At 36.2% G+C, this 23,045-nt stretch overlaps 1 protein-coding gene across 3 annotated transcripts in view; it reads right to left on the reverse strand.

Moving 5' to 3' along the window:
• Window positions 1-2,358: 2,358 nt before the first annotated feature.
• GRSF1 (G-rich RNA sequence binding factor 1) overlaps window positions 2,359-23,045 on the reverse strand; it is a 31,893-nt gene continuing 11,206 nt past the window's right edge. Inside the window, exons 1-10 of one of the 3 annotated variants that reach the window (XM_039845386.1) lie at window positions 20,546-21,005; window positions 17,987-18,143; window positions 16,794-16,949; window positions 16,262-16,405; window positions 15,300-15,435; window positions 10,975-11,159; window positions 10,071-10,192; window positions 8,829-8,964; window positions 8,386-8,461; window positions 2,359-7,280 (exon numbers count right to left, since the gene is read on the reverse strand). In XM_039845386.1, the coding sequence (XP_039701320.1) occupies window positions 8,412-8,461; window positions 8,829-8,964; window positions 10,071-10,192; window positions 10,975-11,159; window positions 15,300-15,435; window positions 16,262-16,405; window positions 16,794-16,949; window positions 17,987-18,143; window positions 20,546-20,899 (1,440 nt within the window). In that variant the 5' untranslated portion in view covers window positions 20,900-21,005 and the 3' untranslated portion in view covers window positions 2,359-7,280; window positions 8,386-8,411. Of the gene's footprint in view, window positions 7,281-8,385; window positions 8,462-8,828; window positions 8,965-10,070; window positions 10,193-10,974; window positions 11,160-15,299; window positions 15,436-16,261; window positions 16,406-16,793; window positions 16,950-17,986; window positions 18,144-20,273; window positions 20,411-20,545; window positions 21,006-23,045 lie in introns of those variants that run through there. The other 2 variants (XM_039845388.1, XM_039845387.1) reach the window with 2 other exon arrangements.

Consider the following 23,045-nt stretch of genomic DNA (forward strand, 5'->3'; position numbering starts at 1 on the left):
GGCTGTTTAGTAACTTGCTTTAAAAAAAAAAAATGTCGAGAGCAAGAAAATAGGAACTTTAGAATAACCTAGCAAACATTGTCTAGGCCAGGTGGTCAAAATTCACATCATCAGTGACATGTCATGTTGATTTGAGTCTTTGATAAGATGCAATAAGAATGACACCTTTGTGATTTCTCCCGCAAACCTATAACCCCAGCCTAACCATGAGAAAAACCTAAGAAAACCCCAATTGAAGGACATTTTACAAATTACTTGACCAGTAGTCCTTGTCAGTCATTAAAAGCAAAGTCTGAGGTTGAGAGAGGATGACTAAATGTAAAAAGTGGGATCCTGGAGCAAAAAGGATACTAGGGAAAAGCTAATAAAATCTGATTTAAGTATGGAATTGAGTTAGTGGTAACATACCGACATTAGTTGTGACAAATATACTGTAGCAATGTATGGTACAATAGGGAAATTAGGTGAAATGTGTATCCAAGAATTGTTTTTGCAACATTTTTGTATATCTAAAACTATTCTGAAAGTTTAAAGAAATTTGTGCCTTCATACTCAAAAGAACTATAGGTCTGACCTAATAGAACTTGACTGAACTCCCTGAATGCAGTTTATTTCCAAATAGAATCTAAGGATTTTCTCTAGCATGAAGATTTTAAATCAGATTTACAGCTCAGCATAAGGTCCCTCGTTCATTATTTATAGTCAAATTATAAAAACATATGATGAAATTCTTAAAGGGAATTTATTCTGCGAAAGGTGTGGCCTAGTGACTTTGAAGTAGCTCTTGGGGCACTGTCTATGACAGTCTCATTTCAGCTTTGCTCAACAGAAAATGACCAGCCTTTTTATCAAAAAGTAGTCAGTTTTGATTTATAGTAAAAAGTCTTTCAAATAACTTAACCTAATATATTTCCCTAAATGTTCTCCCAGGTCAAATGATTCTTAAGACATTTGTTGGGTTATGGATTGTCAATTACTGAGGTCTTGATTTTAATGCATTATTTGGTTGAGAAATTTTGTAAGCATGTATCAGTCTACCAAATCAGAAATCAAGGGCCTCACGAGCACAATTTCTACACCTACAATAAGACAACCTTTATTCAGCTTATTTTGAAATGTAAAATGAGTTAACAGAACCAGTGATCTGTTGTAAGCATTGCTGAGGATGTCACATCCTAAGATTTAATAATTAAGCATGGTAAAGAGAGAGATCTCAGGCTTCCAGTGGGCAGGTAGGTGGAAAAGCTGTGCAAGACTTCAGGCGGCAATACTGCCTTACTATTTTGGGGTGCTGCTTTCTGGCACAATAGTATCACTCACACTCACCTAGAAGATTTATCACAAATAATTTACTCTTGTAAATTAGAGTAGGTTAAAAATTAGCCCGGTAGTATCACTTGTATTTCATCTGCTTTCCTGGAGGGCAAGAAATGGAATTACAGCTAGTCTATTACAAATTGTAAATTAACTGTTTCTCTTTGCTCTTGGTTTTTATTCCCAAACATCATTGTCAAGTGGCAAAAATAAAGGTTGAGAGCGTCTTTATTTCAGTTAGAACCAGGTATGTTTTATCTGTGAGCTTCAAATTTAGTCTGGGTCATTTGAAAAGCTTATTATTAAATGTATCTTGATGATCCTTATTTCACTGAGCCCATCCATATTCTAGAACCTACCTTGGCCATACACCTTCATGTCTTATCAGGTGCTTTCAAAATAATTTCACTGGATGTCTGATTCTGACACAAAACCAAGAAGCCATAAAGAGGAATATTTAAGAATTCCGCCACCCAAAAAGTTCTATCATGATAAGCAGAGATAAACTGGGAAGGAAAGGTACTTAAAGCTAGCTCATTGCAAGAATAAAAGGCTCCTACTAATTAGACGAAGACCAAACACAATAGAAAAGTGTTCAATGACAGAAAGGCAAAAAGCAAAATTCAGACTGTAGAAATCTCTGTAGGTTAATCATTTCTTCAACAAATAAGGCAAAAAGAAATGAAAGAGGAAACATAGATTAAAAGAAATAGGAAACAAGCACTCCAACTTCACTAAAGATTATTTGACCAATAAGCTTATGAAAAAATGCTCAATATCGATTGTCACAGAAAGCAAATTACAACCACAATGGGATACCACTCCACGCAGTATGGCTAAAATTATAGGATGACACCACCAAATGGTGAGGATGTAGACCTACTGGAACTCTCGTATAGTTTGTGGGTGTGTGAAACAGGAAGACCACTTTGAAAAAGGTATGTCAATTTCTAGCAAAATTTAAAATATATCCATCTTACAACTCAGGATATTCCTCTAAATAGTTACCCAAAAGAAATTAAAACATAGTTCCACAAAAAGGCACAAGAGGTTCATAGCAACTTTATTCATAATAGCCAAAAACTGGAAACAGCCAATTGTCCTTCAGTTGTTCTCCTAACAAGTGAAAGGTTAAATAAACTGGAATATCCACAGAATGGAATCCTGCTTGGCAATGAAAAGAAACAAAGGGCTGAAACACATAAATGAATCTCAAAACATGCCGAGTTAAAGAAATTTACAGAAGAATACATACTGTATGATTCTAGTTAAATGAAGTTCTAGAATAGGCCAAACTAATCTACGGTGAAAACAAAATTCTAACAGGGAGAAGGGATAGGAGAGATGTAGGAATTGACTGAGTAAACAAACTTTCTAATGAGATGGAAACATTCCATTGTTTCCCAGAGGTTTGGGTTACAAGTTGTACATCGCATTCATCAAATGGTACATTTAACATTTGTTCACTTCACTGTAAATTTTACAAGAAAAAATTCTTTAACAATATGTATGCCAAAAAGCTTACAAGTATAAACATTTACAACTTTCTTTGACACCTATTGAAAAAAAAAGAGAGACTGATGGATGCAGAGGTAATGATAAAGAAAACATGGCAAAATGCGACTTGTAGAATCAAGGTGAGAGGTATAGCCATGTTGATAATTGAACTTTTATGTATGTTTCAAATTTATGTTTAAAAAAATAATGCAGAGGGGAAAAGGTGCAGTCACGAACTGCAATGCATGGACTATTGTTTAGATCCTGATTGAAATATTCTTTTTTAAAAATGACATTTCAGATAGATATTTGGTGATAAAAATATTAGTGTTTTTAGGAATTATATTTTTTTAAAAATCCTTTTTTGAAAGATATGTATACTGAAATACATACAGGTAAATGTCCTGGGTTTGCTTTAAAATTAATGAGGATGATAAGTAGATGGGGATTGTAAGAGAAAAGAAAAATGGGAAAGGATATGAAGTGAATTCTCAGAAAAGGTAATCCAAAAGCTCCAAATGTGAAGAAATCCTACCTCAAAAGAGAATACCTACCTCAAAAGAAGAAATCCTACCTCAAAAGAGAAATTTGTTTTTTTAACCTGTCAAAGGTCTTTTAACTGGCAAAGAATAGACTGCTAATACACTGTGTTAGTGAAGCTATGGGGAAATGGGCACTTGCATTGCTGGTGCAAACTACGAAAAAATATATATAAATTTAATTCTAGATATAAATTACAAGTGCACATACTCTGACCACTTACCCTACAGAGAAAATTTATGTACAAAATGACATAAATTTATACAAGGTAATTCATTTCAGCATTATAATAGCAAAAGATTGGAAACAATTTATATGTTCATTAGTAAGGGACAGGTTCCACTGCATACATCCATACTGTACAATCGTTTTAAAAAATGAGAAAGGATTTTATATACTGACGGAAAATGATCTTTAAGATATAGTAAATGGAAAAAAGGTACAGAACAGTATGTATAGTATGCTCATTTATATTTTAAAAAGAAATGAAAATATTTATTTGTTTATCTACATGGTTAATATCACTGAAAGTTTACATTAGAAACTGATGACATGGTTACCTGAGAAGGGAATCTAAGTGGCTGAAGTACAGGATGGGAGAGAGACTGTTCACTGTGTTCCCTTTTGTATCTCTAGAATCTTATTTCCTTCAAAAAATATAAATATAAAATTACTCATTTATTCTCAGATCATCATGGCTTAAGAACCAAACTAAATCTTCTTATATCCCCTTCCTAAAATTCAATTAAGAAAACCACCCAATTAAAAAAGTGGGCAAAAGATCTGAAAAGAGATCTCACCAGACATTATGTAGATTCAAATAAACATATAATAAGATGCTCAACATCTTACATCACTATGGAATTGCAAATTAAAACAAGATACTGCTATACACTTATTAGGATAACTAAAATTCAAAACACTGACACCAAATTCTAGCAAGGATGACTTGCTTCAGGAATTCTCACTCATTGCTGGGAGTGCAAAATGGTACAGCCACCTTGGAAGACAGTTTGGAGGTTTCTTACAAAACTAAACAGTCTTACCACATGATCCAGCAATCGTATTCCTTGGTATTTACCCGAATTAGTTGAAATATTATGTATACACAAAAACCTACACATGAATGTTCATAGGAGCTTTATTCTCTTCCTACAAATTTCAGAGATTATTTTCTAATCTGCTGAATTTGGGGTGTGAGGGTAGAGTGGGAACTATTTCTACTACATTAGAACAATTTTCTTTTTTCAAAGCCCCTGGAATTTAGGCCTGCTTCTACTTAGGAAATTATGTCTGGAGATATACCATCTACTCTATAATACAAGTTCTACCAACTGAATGTGAACCCTTTCACATAATTTAGGGAAAACTCTCAAAACGATGGAATGTTTTAAATTATAAAATGAATAAGATGTAATGCAGAGAAAAATCTCCAAATGATAATCTGCTAATAAGGACTGTTTAGGGCAGAGAATGCCAACAGGGTGTGCTGACTACTAATAAACAGGGTCATTGCCTCCGAATGTCATGTAGATTGAAGTAGCTATCTCCTGCTTCTTCCTTCCTGCACTGAAGATGTAGTGAGAAGGATTTAGAACCTTCCACTCCATAGCAGACTCAGTCTCCCTTCCCAGCTGGCAGAATCCTCATTCACTTAGCCATAGTAGAGGGCCAAACATTCTAATTCTACTTAATTCTCTGCTATCAGTGAGTAGTATATCAGATTAGATCACACTCCTCAGCAATTTCCTCTGTGGTATCTACACACTTATCAGAGTTCTCCCTTGCAATTCCTTGAGAAGTAGCTAGCTAAAACTAGATATGGGTAACCTGGCCATATCCAATCCTATTTTTGATAGCTTTACCACAAGATTATAAAGACAAACAGCTCACTGTCATTACTTCTTTCAATAGCAAATGATGACACAACATAGTTTTGTCAAATTTTGGGCGAAAATATGTCTTTTGATTGGATAGAAATAAGTGATTGCTTTTATTTTTTTATGTGCTTTCTATATTTGCCTTATCAGCAATCATTCATTTACTAGCTTAAATTATGAGTAATAACTTACTAAATGAAGTACAGAAAAGTACATGAATTCATTAGATGACTTCCCAAGAATGGCGGCCACCTTTTATACTGAGAACTCAGCAACCAGTGTGGTAAGAAGACATACCCCTTCAAGCTTACCTACTACACAACTTTCTAATACTTTTGCTCTCATTCTTTTCCCAAAGATATGTAAATGAAACATCAACTTTAAAATAAAAAGCAAATGAATTCCTCACCAACCCCAATCTCAATAGACCTACAGATTTTTTCCACAGCAAATCTACTGCTAAAAGGAGAAAAGATCACATTCTAATAGATCGTACAGCTACAGACACCAGTTCTGACTGCTTAGTATACATACATAAAAACACATTTCCATCTAAGTAATACTGAAACTATAAAGCTGGTTAATTAAATCATGTTCTTATAGGATGATAAAAACAAACGTAACTAAAAGTTAATCATTTCTTCTTATAATAATATACCAGGACTTTATCTAATAAAAATATATTCATTTGATTCACACATTCCAAAATAAATCCTTTTAGGTAATCTTCAGCCTGAAACAAGCCTTCATTTATTGACTATTTACAATACAGTGATTTTGTATCTTAGCTGCTAATCAAAGATGGTTTTATGTTGAGAGAAGACATACTCTCTCTACCAGATATCGCCTCTCAGAAACCTGTGCTAATTCAATTTTAAGAATTAGCATTACATCTCCTGGTAACTACATAGCAGTCGTCACCCTGAGAACAGGAACAAGGCAAAGAAAGTGTACAGGACGTTGATTCTCCTACACAGGTGCACATAAAATTAGTTTATTAATGACTACATTTTGAAGCCAGCCATTTTTATCCAATATTTAAATAACGAGCTGTTTTAATATTAAAGCAGAAAGTACTGTCATAATGTGACAGAAGTACAGCTTTATCCATGAATCCTTCACACAATTATACATTAAATACTATTTTTATTTAAGCAAGGCACCCCTACTTGTTCTAAAATATGGGATGTGCTACCCCACTGAAAAAGCAAATGAGGAGACTGAGATATCTAGAGCTGGTTTAAATTCAAGTGAAGCCATTAATGTCCTTACTAGTCAGGACTGTTTAACATGTCACTTTACAGGTTTGAGACTAACACCCTTACTATTTACCCAAAACCAAAAAAAAGGGGTGGGAGGTATATTAAGACAACTTTTAAGTTGAGACTAGAATTTCTTCAAGTATACAGGCATTAATGTTAAATGCCTTTAGCACAAGGCTGAGAAGGCAAAACATTTCTGAAGATATGAAACTGTCAAATAGTTATTTACACTCACTAACCTGTAGTACTTACTTTTTTGTTTTGACTCTTTTTAATTCCTACCCGTAAGTCATCAAATACACCTAAAATTGTAGCTACTCTGCCAAACCATAATGGTTCAATGGTCTGAAGCCCTTCCTTGTTTTGGTGAGTTTTCAGTTAAAATAAATCAGCATTTTATTTCATAGGAAGTTTTATATCAGAGCTCTTAAACAAGTTCATTTTTAAAATGGGAGAAATATTTTAAAGGACAGTGGTGAATAAAAATACGCAGTCTTTACACTGGATAACACATCCTCTATGAAAACAAACTGTTTAATCATATAAAATAAAAGACCAGATTTTAAATCAGATCCTAGACAGTTTAAACAAAAATTTAAATTTTGTGGTTTATTTAATCCCAAACTGAATATTTCCTTTTTCTTTCTAAACAGCCCACTATGGAAATTTTTTATAAGCAATTAACCAAAAATCCCAAAATCCTTTCTCTAGCAGTTGCTGCTAAAAATTCAAACTTTATATCCCATGTCCAAGAAAGATGTGCAAATGAAGTGCTTCTTGCTTTATCCTGAAAAGAAAAAATGTTGCATATTTACTAATAATGAAAAAGTGTTGCACACCTTCCCATACCATTTAAAATTATAAATTTAATAACTTTCTTTTCTTTCTGATTTCGTGCAACTTTTCTGACAAATCGATTAAGTTAAGGTAAAGAATATTAGTTAGGCATTATTATTTACAGCCTGGTACAAAGATAGGAGATTTTCAAAGTTGAGCACAGAATATATTTTACATAGATTTTAGCTAATATAAATATTTCATATCACAAGATTGTAGGACTTAGGCCCAAAAAATAGCCCATGACAACTATTGTAAAGAAATGCCCCATGTATTTTCAAGAAATCATTACAGTGAAATGTCTCAAAGGAATGCACCACTACATGTAGAAATGATTACAATAAAACGTTAAAATATATAAAAATGTAATAATGTTATTAAAAGATTTTGTAAGGGGGAAAAAAGACACCACACAACACTGAGTCAAAAGAAAGGAAATTGAGACATATTTAGTAGATTTGTTACAGATAAATTAACCCTATGAAATCACATACTTCCTAGGACAACCATTTTCATAACACCATTTTAGGAAAAGAAACAGTGGTACATTAAGTGTATGTACACCTTGGTTTCAAATGTATCATTTTTAAACATCTTAAAAATATCTCAGAACTGAGGAAATGTGTCTAAATTTTATAGAAGAAAAACTAACACACGACACATTTCCAGTGTACTATGATTTATAGCTACTGAAAGTGAAAAATTATTTTTAGGCATATAGAATGCAGAATGCTGAGACAGATGAAAAAATATTGCATGGGGAAAATGCTCAAAGCCACTGTACTATCATAATAAATTTTATTTCTCAGGAGAACGTCATCTTTTTATTGATGCTTCAATTACCATGCTTAGTTTCCTCTTTATTAAAAAGAGAACAGTTTCTACCATCCTACAAATTAGTGAACTAATGATTGATTTGTCATTAGTCAAATAATTTCCACAACTGAGTCTCTTAAATTTACCTTATTATCTGGAGTCCTTAGAAGTTTTATTTGTCAAATAATTTGTCAAATGATTTGTCAAATAATATCCACAACTGCATCTCTTAAATTTACCTTATTATCTGGAGTCCTTAGAAGTTTTATTTTCCCTTTGGACATGAATTCAGGAACAATTCAATATACCTATGTTCTGAGAATGACAAAAAAAAAGATTCATTTCAAAAAGTTGAAAAGGCAGAAATAATATTGTACTAATATTGTAGCCATATTTCTTCTAGTTCAGACAGAAACTCAAACTCTTTGCCCATTCCTTTTCCTAATTAAAATAAGAAACAACAAAAATAATAAAAAAAATCCTAACTTGGGAGAGAAATACGCAGGCTAATTAGCAGACAAATAAATGCTTTTCATTATATGTTTCATCCTTTCTACATTTATTTTTAGTACTGAGAGAGTACAATTTTTCCAAAGAAATATTCTAGGCAAAATCCAAAACAGGATTTGTGAGCAAAGACAGACAAGCAAAAATGACAATGAAAACCATGGGCAGCACTTACGAACATGGGACCGATCCTTGAGCATAGCTGCAACAGCATCCTCATGGGTATCGAAGTGCACATCAGCTTCTCCAGTGGCCTTCCCACTGGAACTGTATTCCATAGTGATTCTAACAGGCTTCAGTGGAGCAAAAAACTAAACGACAAACAAAGGAAGCCAAAAGGAACATAATCGCACTAGGCCCAATTTCTAGAAGTCTGGTGGCTCTGCATTTTTCTTTCAGACTTTGATTCATACACCGAATAAATTTGTTTTTAAGAAATCTCTTTAAGCAACAAAGTAAGTTACACATCTACCATCTCTTCTGGCTTTTCTGATTTTCTTAGAACTCAAGGTTCGTTTCAAATATCTGTTCACAAAGAATTTGTAAATACTATACAAACAGTTCTCGACTTTTTTTATACCAACAAAGACCCGTTTTATTATACTTCCCATACACGTCCTTCCTGTTTCTAAAGAATGTCCATCAAATACACTTCATTTCTTAATAATTCATTTTTACCATTTTTTAATTAGACACATACCTGATAACCAGTTTCTTCAGCACTACATAAACAAAGCTACCACACTGAGTGGTTATCATTCCAAACCAAAGCAACAGAATGTAATGCTTTAATGTGACTGCAACCTTCATTGAGGTAAAGCTCTGATACCTATTAGGCTTTCTGAAATAATGAAGACAATGCTGAGGCCCCACTACTAACTGAAGACTCTAGGTTTAGACTTGCCTTAAGTATATGTCCTCAAGTTCATAAAGTCAGTAAGGGCTTTGTTGTTTTATCTTTTCAGTTACAAAATAAGAATATATTTTTAATTCCTTTTCTCAAAAATTAGGGAATCCTGATGCAGCAAGGCTACAAGCTCTAATGAAAGCTCCAGGCATTAAGGAGTACTGGATTTTTGTCTCGTATATAACTGCTCGGTGAAAAATTCCTTCTGAGTCTGTTTTCTAAACTCAAAACTGAATGGGTTGAATGAATTTAGAAAAAAGCAAAATTTCTTACTTTGAATATTAAACTTATATTGTTTTGCATCCATTACACATTTGACCTTAAAATGTAGTAAAACCCGTACTTCTCAGGTAAAGAAAGAAAAAAGAAGCCCCCACAACCATGGAGATGCCGTCTTACTGTCCAAAGATAATACAGAATTTTTCTTCTTTACGTTCCCCAAATTAATAAAGTTCAATTTTAGAACTTTTGTTCCAATCTATTGAGACTAGATATCTTACTGCCACCCACGTTTATAATATCTTGGGCATTGGCTTGGAAAGGCAATCCTCTCATGTGAACAAAATGTAGTGAAGACGTAGTTCCAAAATCAACAGCCTCTGGAAGCTTTTCTGACATCTCCTTAGGCAATTCTGAGAAGTGGAACAAAAAGTACTGTCAAGAATAGAAAAACTTCAAGAGTAATTAACAGATTGCAATTAGGTATGACCTTTATGTCAAAATCCTCAATTTCTCTTGAACCAGTAAAAAGAAGGGCTTTAATTTTAAAAACCAAATGATATGAAATTTCTGCCACCTTATATCACCTGAACACCCATAAGGATTTAATGTTTCAATCCATTACCAGATTACAAAAGAACATCTTTCTATAAGAACAAGAGAAGGAAAAATTATTATCGATGAAAAAATAAAGGCAAGAAAAACTTTCTGGGTTATAAGCACTAAAAAGTAAATAAATAAATAAATATAGTAATGAAATAATCTCAGGGCACCAGTTTAAAAAGAATTATCAAACTTCGAAGATTGCGAATGTTGCTTTGGAGTTAGGAATCAAAGAAATAATTACAGAGGCAAACAAAACTCCTCATTTCAGTTAACATTCCTGCTCTCTATCCACATCTTTTCCCACCTTAGTTTAAATGTTGACATTTTACTTCCTTGTATTATATTTGTGCCACACAGCTTTTTTGATATAGAAAATACAAAATGATTAAAAACTTTATGAAATAATTAAGCCCCTCTGACTATATTCAAAGTACATACTATACTCAAAAACATATTAAATCTTTTTATAACTCAATTCCTTTGTCCTAGAATCCTACAATTTCATATAACATGGTCATAAAAAATATTTTAACAAATATCAAAAATACAAGATAGAGCCAAAGAGTGTCAACGAGAGGCAGGTCCTTACCTATTTCCTTCTCACTTTCAAAAGCAGTCATTGGTTGAATATCCTCATTTACTTCATGTTCTTCAAAGACCACTTCTGGCTCAGTTATATACTTAGCAGTAGGAGAAGATGCAATTTTCTTTCCCTTATGAGAACCAACATGAGTTCGAACTTCATTCCTTCTGCTTGGAAATATCTCTATATATCTAACGTCAAAGCAAAAGTAAACAGGCACAAAAGGTGCAAAGTAACCACACTGAACTCATTTAAAATAAAACTAAATGCATATGTAATATTTCCAACAGCTTGTAAAATACAGTTTCCCTAAGATGGCAGGTTGGGGAAGAAAGTAAGAATGGATATAAATATTATTAGCCCATTAAAAAAGAAATCTCAACAGAACAGATCACTGATTTAATCTTCCCCATCCAGGATAACAGTTTTCTTCATACGTATTTTAATAATATTTTCTACCATTTTGCTTCATGAAGACAACTATGTTAAGGTTAATTGTGTGTATGAAAAAAATTAATCTGGTAAAAAGCGGTTTGTTTTTCAGAGTTGGTTAACAATATCTTAAAACCTCACAATTCATTCTGTGAAAATTAATCATATCTGTATAAGATATTAAAAATCACAGTATACAAGTAGCTAACTTTCTCCAGAATTTTGCTAGGAGTCTAATGAGAATTCATGAACTAAATGTCGATTCTATCTTCATTCTATCAAATGACTTGCTATCTGCTTGGCAGTGGATCTATCTATTAAATCAATGCTTCTGGATCCAGTTTTCTTTTTCTCAACACCTTTTTTCCAAAGTGGATTATTAAGCTTGAATTATAAAAATAATTTGAATTTAAAACCTTATAAAAATCAGATAGGCACTACTTCTTAATTTACTGAAGAAATTTGTACACTATCTTAACATTCCCACATAAAATCATTACTGACATGTTCCAAGATACATGATAAAATATAAAGTGTTGAAAGAAAATTGAGAAAGGAAGATGCTTTGCATATACTTTTTTCAATTTTAAAAATTTAATAAAACCTTTGAACAAATTCTATAAGTAGATCCTAAAACAATAGCTTTAGAATGGCTTTCTGCTTTTTTAAACTTTGAAGAAGTATAAAAGGCAAAAAGCAGCAAAACACTGATTTAAAATTTGACACTTCTGAGTACTCCTCCAAAATTAAAATTAAAATACAAAAGAAGCCATCCATCACATGTATCCTAATGTGATGTGATATGCAGTATATACATCACCTATAGAGCAACCAAAGCAAAATGTTAACCCGAACAAACTTAAGACTTTAGCTATAATGTCCAGTTTTCAAGAAATAATAAAAGGTACAAAGGAATAAGTGACACCATGAGGAAGCAATAAGTAAAGAATGTGAGACACTGTATAGGACAACTGATCCAATTTCTTCAAAAGCCAATCACATTTTAAAAGTGGGGAGAAGAACTGGGCAAAATGGCGTAGATGATAGAAGCTTCTCTTATCCCCTCTTGTGACCACATCAAAGTTGAGATGGAAACACAGAGCAAGGAACAATCAGAGTTGCCTGGGGGTCTAGATGAACGGAGCTCTACAACTATGGAGAGAAATAAGAAATCGCTCTGCACCAGTTAGAGGTAGATGGGAGAGAAGACGCAAGGCTGCCCAGTCCCTAGAGGCTGAGTGGGACAGAGGCAAGCGCAGTGGCAGCTGGCAGCTGCAGATGCCTCTTATAGGGGCTGTGTCCGTGAGTATACCTTCACAGTGATGGACTTGCTCGCTCTAAGCACTAGTGCCTGGTCAGTTGCTATGGGGGGCATCAGGGACTTACAGGGTGACACTGAGTTGTTAGAGTGAAAGCTGGTTGCAAGGCTTTCTCCCGGGCAGAAGTGCTGGTGGTACCCATTGTTCCTCTGTTGAGCCCTCTCCCCTCCCAATGTTTGGACTAGGTGCTGCCATAGCTGAGATGTTATCTAACTGGGTAACAGAGGTCGCTTCGCCCAGAGGATTCCCTGAAACTCCACCTCCCCCAACTCCCGGCCCCACCCAAACCACACCCAGGTGTGTCCTCAGCGAGTCAGGTGCTCCTTGTTGAGCAGCGCCAAGACTCATATTAATGACAGCTGACCTCGGTTTCTGGCGTGGCTTTGTGAGGCAACTATAAGCATAGCATCTATGGATTGCTTGCTGAATCTTAACAGGGGCACAGGCTGGGGGTAAACTTGGCCTGCAGCTGAACCCTTCTCAGGACTGTGCTGCTGGACACCTACTACACAAAAGACCAGGAGACTTAGGAGCTTTGATTAGACACAGAAACAGACACAGAAATGCAGCCAAAATGGAAAGACAAAGAAGCAGAAACCATATGAAAGAACAGAACATAGATCAAGGAAAAATTGAATCAAGCAATCTCACAGACGCAAAGCTCAAAACACTGGTTATAAAGATGCTCAGTGAAATTAAGTGTAGGTGAACTTAGTGAGAACTTTAACAAAAGGATAAAAAAACATAAAAATGGAAATAGAAATTATAAAAGGGAACCAGTCAGAAATGAAGAATACATTATCTGAGATGAAGAATATACTAAAGGGACTCAACAGAGCAACAGAGTGGATAAAGAAGAGGATCGAAACATCGACAGAGTATGGAGAAGTCAAGGACATCCAACCAGAATGGCAAAAAAAAGTAACCAAAAATATAATAATAATTTAAGGATCCTATCAGACAAAATTAAGGGTAACAACATCCGTGTCATAGGGTTACCCGAAAAAGGAGAACAAGAAGTTAAATATAAATTTGAAGAAATAACGATGGAAAACTTCCCTAACCTGGTGAAGGAAACATACAACCCCAGGAACCTTAGTGAGTCCCCCAAAAGAATGAACTCAAAGAGGCCCACATTAAGACATATCATAAAATGCGAAAGGTTAAATACAAAGAGAGAATCTTAAGAGCAGCAAGAGAAAAGCAATTAGTTACCTATACAAGGGATCTCCCATAATCCTGGCAGCTGATTTCTCAAAAGAAACTTTGCAGGACAGAAGAACCTGGCACAAAATATTCAAAGTGTTGAAAACCCAGGATCTACAACCAAGAATATTTTATCCAACAAAGCTATTATTTAGAGTTGAAAGACAGATAAAGAGCTCCCAGATAAAAATAAGCTAAAGGAATTTATCAAAACCAAGCCAATATAACACGAAATGTTGGAGGGACATCTTTAAGAAAAAACATGTATCAAAAACATGAATAAAGAATGGTAATAACTGCATTTCTTTCAACAAATACCTCAAATGGAAAAAGGTTAAGTGTTCCAATCAAAAGATAGAGTGGCTGAATGAATAAGAAAACATGACCTCTACATATGCTGCCTATGAGAGACTCAATTCAGATTAAAAGGAAGGGGATGGAAAAAGATATTGCCTTGATGGACCTGAGGGTATTGTGCTGAAGTCAGATAGAGAAAGACAAGTATCGCATAATTTCACATATATGTGGAACCTAAAGAACAAAATAAACAACAAAAACAGAAACAAACTCATAAATATGAATAGTTTGAGGGCTACTAGACAAGAGAGGGTTTAGGGGAGATGGTGAAAAAGGGCAAAGGGATTAGGAAGTACAAATTGATAGATACAAAATAGTCATCGATATATAAAGTGTAACATAAGAAAAATAGTCAACAATGTTATAAAAAATATGTAAGGGGGAAAAGGGTACCTGATTTAGTGGGGGACCACTTCGTGAGTTAGATCTCTAATAACTATGCTGTACCACCGAAACAAATATATTATTGTATACCAACTATAATTGCAAAAAACTCATTGACTTGTACAATGTAAATATGAGCAACTAATTGTCTCATATACGTCAATAAAGCTGGGGAAAAAATAAAAATAAAAAGTGAATAAAAAAATAAAGGAGAAGGAGATCTACTCTATTTAAAAAAAACTGTGGACATAACAATCAAATGCAATGCGTGGACCATGTCTAGATTCTGGTGCAAAAAAAAAAAAAAAGGAAAAAGAAAAAACCCAACTGTAGAAAGATATTTTTGGTAAAATTAAGAAAACGTGATTACGGACTGGTATTAGATAATAAATTATTACTAACTTTGTTAGATGTGATAATATTGGTATCACATAAGAAAAAAAATTTTTTTTAAATGCATAACAAAATAACAGATGCAGCAAATATAACATGTCAATAATTTGTTAATCTAAGTGCTAGGCATTTGACAGCTTATCATACTTTCTTTCTACTTTTATGTATTTAGATCAGTAGTATTCAACAATATGACCCAATGTATGATACTTCTGCATCTCTAGTATCTGCTTCACTCACCGGTTACCAATTTCTTCCCTGTGTTTCAACAGAGCTTGATTGGCCATTTCTGGTTCTTCAAACTGTACATAAGCTTCTCCTGTTTTTCTTCTCCCTCTGAAGTCCATCACAAAAGTAATGTCTACTATATTCAGTCCTAGGACACAAAAAAATTACTATAAATTCGTGCTAATAGAAACTTTTTTATCCTTAAAATCAACACATTCATTCACATATTAATTCTTTTTACTTTAATAAAGTAAAATAGTAAAATAGTAAAATTTGGGAGCCATTTTGCCAGTCCCAAAGCTACATACTTACCTAATGGTAAGAAAATTATTATGTACCAAAAAGCTAATAACACCAACACATTTATATTTCCACAACGTTTACTGTCCAGTCCATCAACATAAGTCTCTTTTCTTTTTTGCCATTAATTATATAGTACGGAAAATAGAAGTTTAGACTAATATCACTACTAATAGTACATATTTTACACCTAAGAAATAGATGTAAATAGATGTGGGTTATCTAAGAATTTAAAAACTAGCATTTTTTAAATTTTACGTACTTCCCTCAAGAAAATAATAACAAAGGCCATTTATTAAATATTTACTATATGCCAGGTGTCACTCACGACTTGTGATATAAACCTGGTCAACATCCTCTTTTTAATGCTTTTAAATCATATAAACTGCTACTGTTTTAGACAAATATGGGCCACTCTTATGAGAAGATATTTTCCTCAATAGTAAAATAAACCCACATGGAATCATTTTGAAATCTGACATCCTCAAAGATCAGCGTGATAAGTCAAAACATTTATGTTATCTATAAATACTGGAAATCCAAGTGCAGAGTTCTCCCCTCAAGAACCTAATATTACTGCATGCAAATTACCTAGGGAAAAGTTCACATTAATATACAAAAGGAAAGAATGGGGAGAAAAGATATAAGGCCTCAAACATAAAACTAAAAAGCACCTGCAAAGAAGTCTACAATGTCTTTCTCATTGCAACTATAAGGAAGTCCTCTCAATCGAACCACACCATCATTTACCACAGGTGAAGATTTGACCTGCAGGTTCTTCATTAAGGCATCCACATCTTCATTATTTATTTCATATACTACAAAGAAAAGGCACAAAAAGATATGCAAAATATACATAACAAAGGGAGAAGGCATTTTTTTAAAAAAATCACACTTAGTGGGTTATCTAAGAATTTAAAAACTAGCATTTTTTTAATTTTTACGTACTTCCTTGAAGAAAATAACAACAAAGGACATTTATTAAATATTTACTATATGCCAGGTGTCACTCATGACTTGTGATATAAACCTGGTGAACATCCTCTTTTTATAAATAAGCAATTGAGATAATCTCTGTGTTCCATCTTCATACCCTGTAAAAGAGTGTATTTATAATATCCACCTCCTTCACCATTGTTAAGGATCAAATGAAACTGCTTTGGAAAGAATAGTTTAATGTAATGATCCTAGTTTAGTGTAACGTACCTTCCACATACCGCTGCCCCATGTACATGCGGTGCTTTTCTAAGGCTTTCTGCACATCTTGCTCTGACTCCATTTCAATTAAGGCATCACCCCTTCGTTTCCCATCTCTATTTAAAAGGAAGTGTATTCCATTCTCACCATTGCGGATTCTGCAGTCTAAAAGTATGTGAATAAAATTAAAACTGAAATCAAACTTTTAGCTCAATTATACAAGTCACTAGAATGCAGTCTTCCAACAACAAAACAAAGCAGGAACCAAAATGACTGTCAGATTCCTTACACAAACCCCCATCACTGAAGCCATCCAAATGCCATTAAGGTGGTAGTCTCTAAAATGTTCCACATGAGAAAGATAAGCAAACCTTAGCACATACGTTTCTGATACCCCTGATCATTAAATGCCAATTCAGGTGAGGCTAAACAAAAAATGTTATGTCCTTCCCAACGTTTCTGCAATCAGTTTCAAATATGGTTAGGTTTATGCATGTGTCCTCTTTTGTTACAATCATAACCAAAAAACTGTAAAATATCTCCTATAAGAATAATTTTGCTACAATAATTTAACTATTTCCCCTTTTCATTACCAAGGAAAAACATCTCCATACTGCATATTTCTTATAATGGGAGCAAATAGAAGATGTAAAATGGTTTTATAAAATGCTTGACCCACACAATGCTATTCGTGTTAAAGTGCTTAATATGTTGGTATATCATTTTTACAACAATTAAGATGGCATGTTCTAAAAGCCTCTTAAAAGGAAAATTAAAAATCAGTCAGATAAACTTAAAAACCACAGATATGTAAACCTCCCAAACATGTTATCAAGCAAACCATGTCACTTGATACTGAGATCTTGTATTCTACACATATGTATTACATAAAGATCTACTCATATATGTATTTTCACTAACATAGTTCCTCTAGCAAGTTTGGGTTTTTTGATTTGTGCGTATTAAAACTTCAGAGAAAAATGGTTTCATACCATGTAGTTTTAACATTAAATTTTCTGTTGCATTCAGTCTTTAAACCTGGTATATATCACAAATGGTACACATGGTGTCACTTGATATGCATCTGTAACCAGCTGAATGAGACAATTTCCAACCAAGATGTCTACATTGTAGCTTACCTTGGATTTTGTGGGATTATCTTTTACTCAGACAAAATTACATATTTAGTACATAAAATATACCTGAGAAAAAGCTGAGCACATCTTCTACAGTGCACGACCATGGTAATCCTTGAGCTCGAATGAGATAAACGTCATCCACTTCCCCTCCTAACTTGGATGGAGCCAATTCATACTCAGGGAGAGGTGGAAGTTCTTCCAGGTAGGTAGTTTTGGACTCCTTCCAAGAGAAATGAAGGACAACCTACTTAGAAAATGTTTATTTCTACAAGCTAACACTCTGGATGTAATTTTTAGGAGACAGTTACTATATCAGAGGCAAGAAGTAAACTTCACAAGTCTAACTCATCCTGTTTTGGCTTAAAATTGTACATCCCAAAGCAACAAGTAGGTATATTTTAACAGTTTGGCAGGACATAAATTTTATTCAGGACTTATTTTGAAATTTAACAGTCCCAAATTACACCTAATAATAATGCTTTAGTTAAAGCAGAACAAGAGGGGTCCCTTCAATCTGACAAACATGTGAGTGCCTCCTACTCACTGTGCCCCACATTAGGGCCTCATCTCAAAAAATTTACCACCTAGACTAAGACATGCATACAAGATACTTTAAATGTTATAATTATGATATAGAATATTATAAAAATTCAAAACAGCACTGACAGAAGAAAAAATGAAGACACAATGTGAGATGGGCCTTGAAGGAAGGATAGATTTCTGACAATATATAAAGGAAAGGACATTCCAGTTTGGGAGCGGAGGGGAGGAAGCAGTATGAACAAAATCCCATTTGCAAAACAGCAATAATTCCATTTGGCTAAACTGTAAGGTACAATAAGGAGCCAAGGAAGATGAGCTGGCAAGAGGAACTTGGTACCATATAGCAGAAGGACTTGAGTGTTAAGCTCAATGTATCTCCCTAACCTGGTAGGCAAAGGGGAATTAAAAGACATTTAGGAGTGGGTAAATCAACAAGACAGCAAGATATCTGGAAAGATTAATCTGTCAACTGGAATGTCAGACCAGCTGAATAAGGGAAAAATCATGAAAGCAATAGCAGTAGTATGAGGTAACAGGAGCCTGAAACATACCTAAAGAATTCTATTTTACAAAACTAAGCAAAAAATGGAATTTAATAAGCTGTAATCAAGCACAACCATAACAGGAAAGACAACTCAGGTTTTAAGACTTGTAGTCGTCTACTGGGCTAAGGAAAGAGATTCTTTTATACCATCCCACCATTTACATGAGACTCACCTCTAATTTTAGAGTCAATGATAAATGTAAACCTCTAGCAAAGGTCAAATATATATTTAATAAGAATGCAACAATCAATACAATTAATGTGGGAAGACAACTCAGTATCGCACTCTGCTGGGCTAAAAAGTCTTCACTCCTTTGTATGTTCCCATCACTTTCATGAAGACTTACATATAATTTTAAGAAGTCAATGATAAGTGTACAGTGTACAACACCAGTAGAGGCTTAACAGATATTAAAGTCAATTTCACAGAAAAAATAATCAAGTAAAAAAAGTAGCCAGCTCACAAAGGCTATTAGAGATAGTTTAATAAAGGCAACATTGCCCCAATTTCCCAGAATTCCATAAGCACCGCAAGCTTTTACAGGAAAAGGCCCGCAGAAAGTATTGGGCCAGGATTCAAAGCAATTAGCTCAGCACTGGCAGACAGCAGCCATGCTGTTTATCCTCCCAGTTTCCTTAAGTTCAAGGAGAAGCACAAATTGAATTAAGATAAATTTGACTCAAAGAGTCAGGAACTGGGTAGTCAAAAAGTGCGGTGACATTTCCCAGATGTCATGTAACAAGCAGAAAGAAAGCGTCCTACAAAGGCACAAAATATTTGCAATGAATTCTTTAATAAGTCTTTTGGGGAAAAAAATCTATAGACTCATTTCTGGATCCCGAAATCATGGCCTCAACCCTAGACGTCTCCTCCTTTTGACCCCCTCCCCCAATATCAGTCTCTAAACTGTTCTCCCCCATCCGCTGCGACCCATGATCCTAAAGGACCTTCAGCCAGAGAAAGTGGAGGTGCAGAGGTGACCTTCAGTAAACTGGGGCAGCCCGCTTTTCCGCATTGACACGACAGAGAAGGGAGCGCTGGGGACGAACCTCGTTCCCCAGGAACCCAGCCCACGCAAGCTGTGCGCGTGAACCTTGTCATCAGCGGGCCGCGAGGCGCGCCGAGGGCCGCCCAGGCCTAGTGCGCTGGCTGCACGGAAACTCCCAACCCTCCGCGGAGTCCGGCCTCCCAACTTCATTCACAACCAGCCCGCGGAGGACGGGGATGCGAGGTGGGAGCGTCAACAGTCTCACAAAACCTACCATGGGCCGGCAGGAAACAAGGCCTCAACATTCACCCCCAGCCACACTTACACTGCCCAACCGACCAGACACTCGAGAGGAGAACAAAACAAGAAGAACCAAGGCCTGGGAGAGCGTCCCTTGTTCCGGGGCCCAATAGGAAGACTGGGCGGGAGCGGGTGGGGGTGCGGCGTGTGCCGCGGTCCTCCCGCGCGCACGCGAGGCGGGCGCGGAGACAGGTGCGCGCGGCCGGGGGAGGGTCCCGCGCGCGGCCCCTCGCTGCGCCCGCGTACCTGGCTGTAGCCCCGCGCCCGGCCCGCGGCCGCCGCCAGCGACTGCGGCAGCAGAGGGGCACGCAGGGCTGTGTAAGAGGCGGCAGCCGCGGCGGCGGCGGAGGTGGCCGCGCGGGGAGGCCCCGCCAGCCTTCCGGCGAGCGCAGGCCTAGTCTGGAGGCCCCGCGTCTGAGAAGCGGCGGCCGCGGCGGCCCCGAGCAGCAGCAGGAGGCGGCGGCGGCCCGAGACGCCCGAGGGGAACGAGCCGGCGGCCGGGTAGAAGGGCAGGCAGGCGGCGCCCGTGCGCCGGCAGCTGCTGCAGTTGCAGCCGCAACCCCGGAGCAGCGCCCCGAGCACCCAGCGCGTCCCGGCCATGGACCCCGGAGGCGGCGTGGGGCCTGTAGGCGGCTGCGACTGCAGCGCGAGCGGAGGGGAAGTGGAATCCAGGGCCGGGGTCGGGGCACCAGGCACATGCGCCACCGGCACCCGGGGCGGCAACGAGGCGGGAGGAGGTGGAGAAGACGGCGGGACTCCGCCCGGTCTCCGCCCTCGGGGCGGGGCTGCCCGCGGGCCGGGTGCGGGGGCGGTGGAGCCTTGGCCTGACCCTCCCCCACTCTTTCCCTCGGTGGAAACTGAGGCCGGGAGGATGAGGCAACGGCCTTCCTGCTTTGGAGACAGCCCAGACCCGGAACGCCGGTCTACCGACGCCCGGTACTCTCCCTGCGGAACGCGTGACGCGAGGAGCAAAACGTCTGTTTCTGGAAGGAATTGTGATGCTCTGCTTATAAAAAGAGGTTTAGTAGCTCCCAAACTTGAGATATGTGAGGAAGTCCAACTTTCTTTTAGAATGAAACAAGTAGATACTTTTATGCTGATTATGTATGTATATAACAGAGATAAAGCCTCCCTTAATAAGTTAGTGTATTCACAAGTGGACAGTTAGAGGTTGGCAAAAGAAATGGTTGTGCAGTTTTCCTCCCGTGGCCAGGACTATCAGATTATCAGGTAAAGAAGTAATGATAGTAAAAAATAGAAAAAGCTAAAGTTTAAAACTTTTTATTATGAAATTATCAAAAGTATGATAGAGTTACAGAATTCAGAAAATGTAAACATTAAATGTAAACATTTCATGGTCCATAAATCTGAATAGGTTAGAAACTTAAATACGTAGAATGCAAAGCTTGCAAATCATAATCAGGCTTAACACCTAAGTATTAAAATGGAAGGTTTTTAAAGTATACCTGACAATTTTGTATTAGTTTCAGGTGTACTTCAGTGATTCAACATTTATATACCTACAATGGGATCACCATGAGAACGTCTAGTACTGTGTCACCAAACAAAGTTAAAACATGGAAAGCTTTAATTTTTACTCAGAGGAGATTGGGAGAATATAAGAAAGAAGAGAAACTAACCTTGAAAAATTATTCATCGAACAAACATATTAAATGCTTTTGCGTTCTAGGCACTGTGCTATGTCCTGTGCATTCAAGGATATATAATAGGATTACAGACTAAATATCAAATAATGTTTAGACATATGTCTAGATTATATGTAGAGAGAATAGCAAGTTATGTAAATTAAAACTAATGACTATGGGACACTAGGTTTTAAAATTTGTGTTAATAAATATTTTAAACCCAAGTAACTGTAACTAGTGCTCTTTAGCACTAAATTTTTATTATGGAAATAAAAAGACTCTCTTGGACCAAAAAAAAATACATTAAGAGACTTTTTGACTAGAGTGTGACAATGGAGATGAAAAAAAGAGGGAAGATTTGAGAGATTTTTTTTAGGAGGTAGAATCAACAGGATTGGAAGCTAGGTTAGAGAGGAGGATAGTGTGTTCTGTTACTGTTATTTGGAGTTGGAAGGGGTAGATGGGGATAAATTTTCATCCCTGGGAAAGTTTAGAAATATGTGTGTGTGTATATATATATATATATATATATATATATATATATATATATATATATATTTGCTTCATACCCCATTTTATGTTTGGGTGTTAGTATAAATGAAGCTGCTGGTTTGGATGAGATTGCTTAGACCAAGTTTAGACTGAGGAAAAAGGGCATAAAAATAAGTCTTGAGATACTACAACATTGAATGCCCTATAGAGGAAAATGGACTTGCAAGGAGAGAAAGGAGCAGCAGCAAGAGAGTTAAGAGCAAATGAAAGAAAGGCAACAGTGTTTCTGGAAGGAAAAAGGGAGTATTCAACAGTGTCAAGTCCTTACTAAGATCAGTATTACTCATCAAGTCAGATGAGAACAGGAAAAAATGTATTGGATTTAGTGATATGGGAAGGGTTCAGTACCCATACCTGTTTGGGGTAGTACTAGCAGAGCCTAGAATAAAGCAGAGGTGAGGAAATTAGGGTAGAAGTGCAAATAAAATAAGTTTGTTTTCATAGGTGAAAAAAAGGATAAGGCAGTAAAGGAAGTATAGTTAAAAGTGAGTTTTGTTTTGCTTCGTTTGGATTAAATTGGGTGATACTAGAGGATGTTGAAGTGATGC

Source organism: Pteropus medius, unplaced genomic scaffold (genome assembly GCF_902729225.1).
Source record: "Pteropus medius unplaced genomic scaffold, Ma_sr-lr_union100, whole genome shotgun sequence".
Taxonomy (NCBI): domain Eukaryota; kingdom Metazoa; phylum Chordata; class Mammalia; order Chiroptera; family Pteropodidae; genus Pteropus; species Pteropus medius.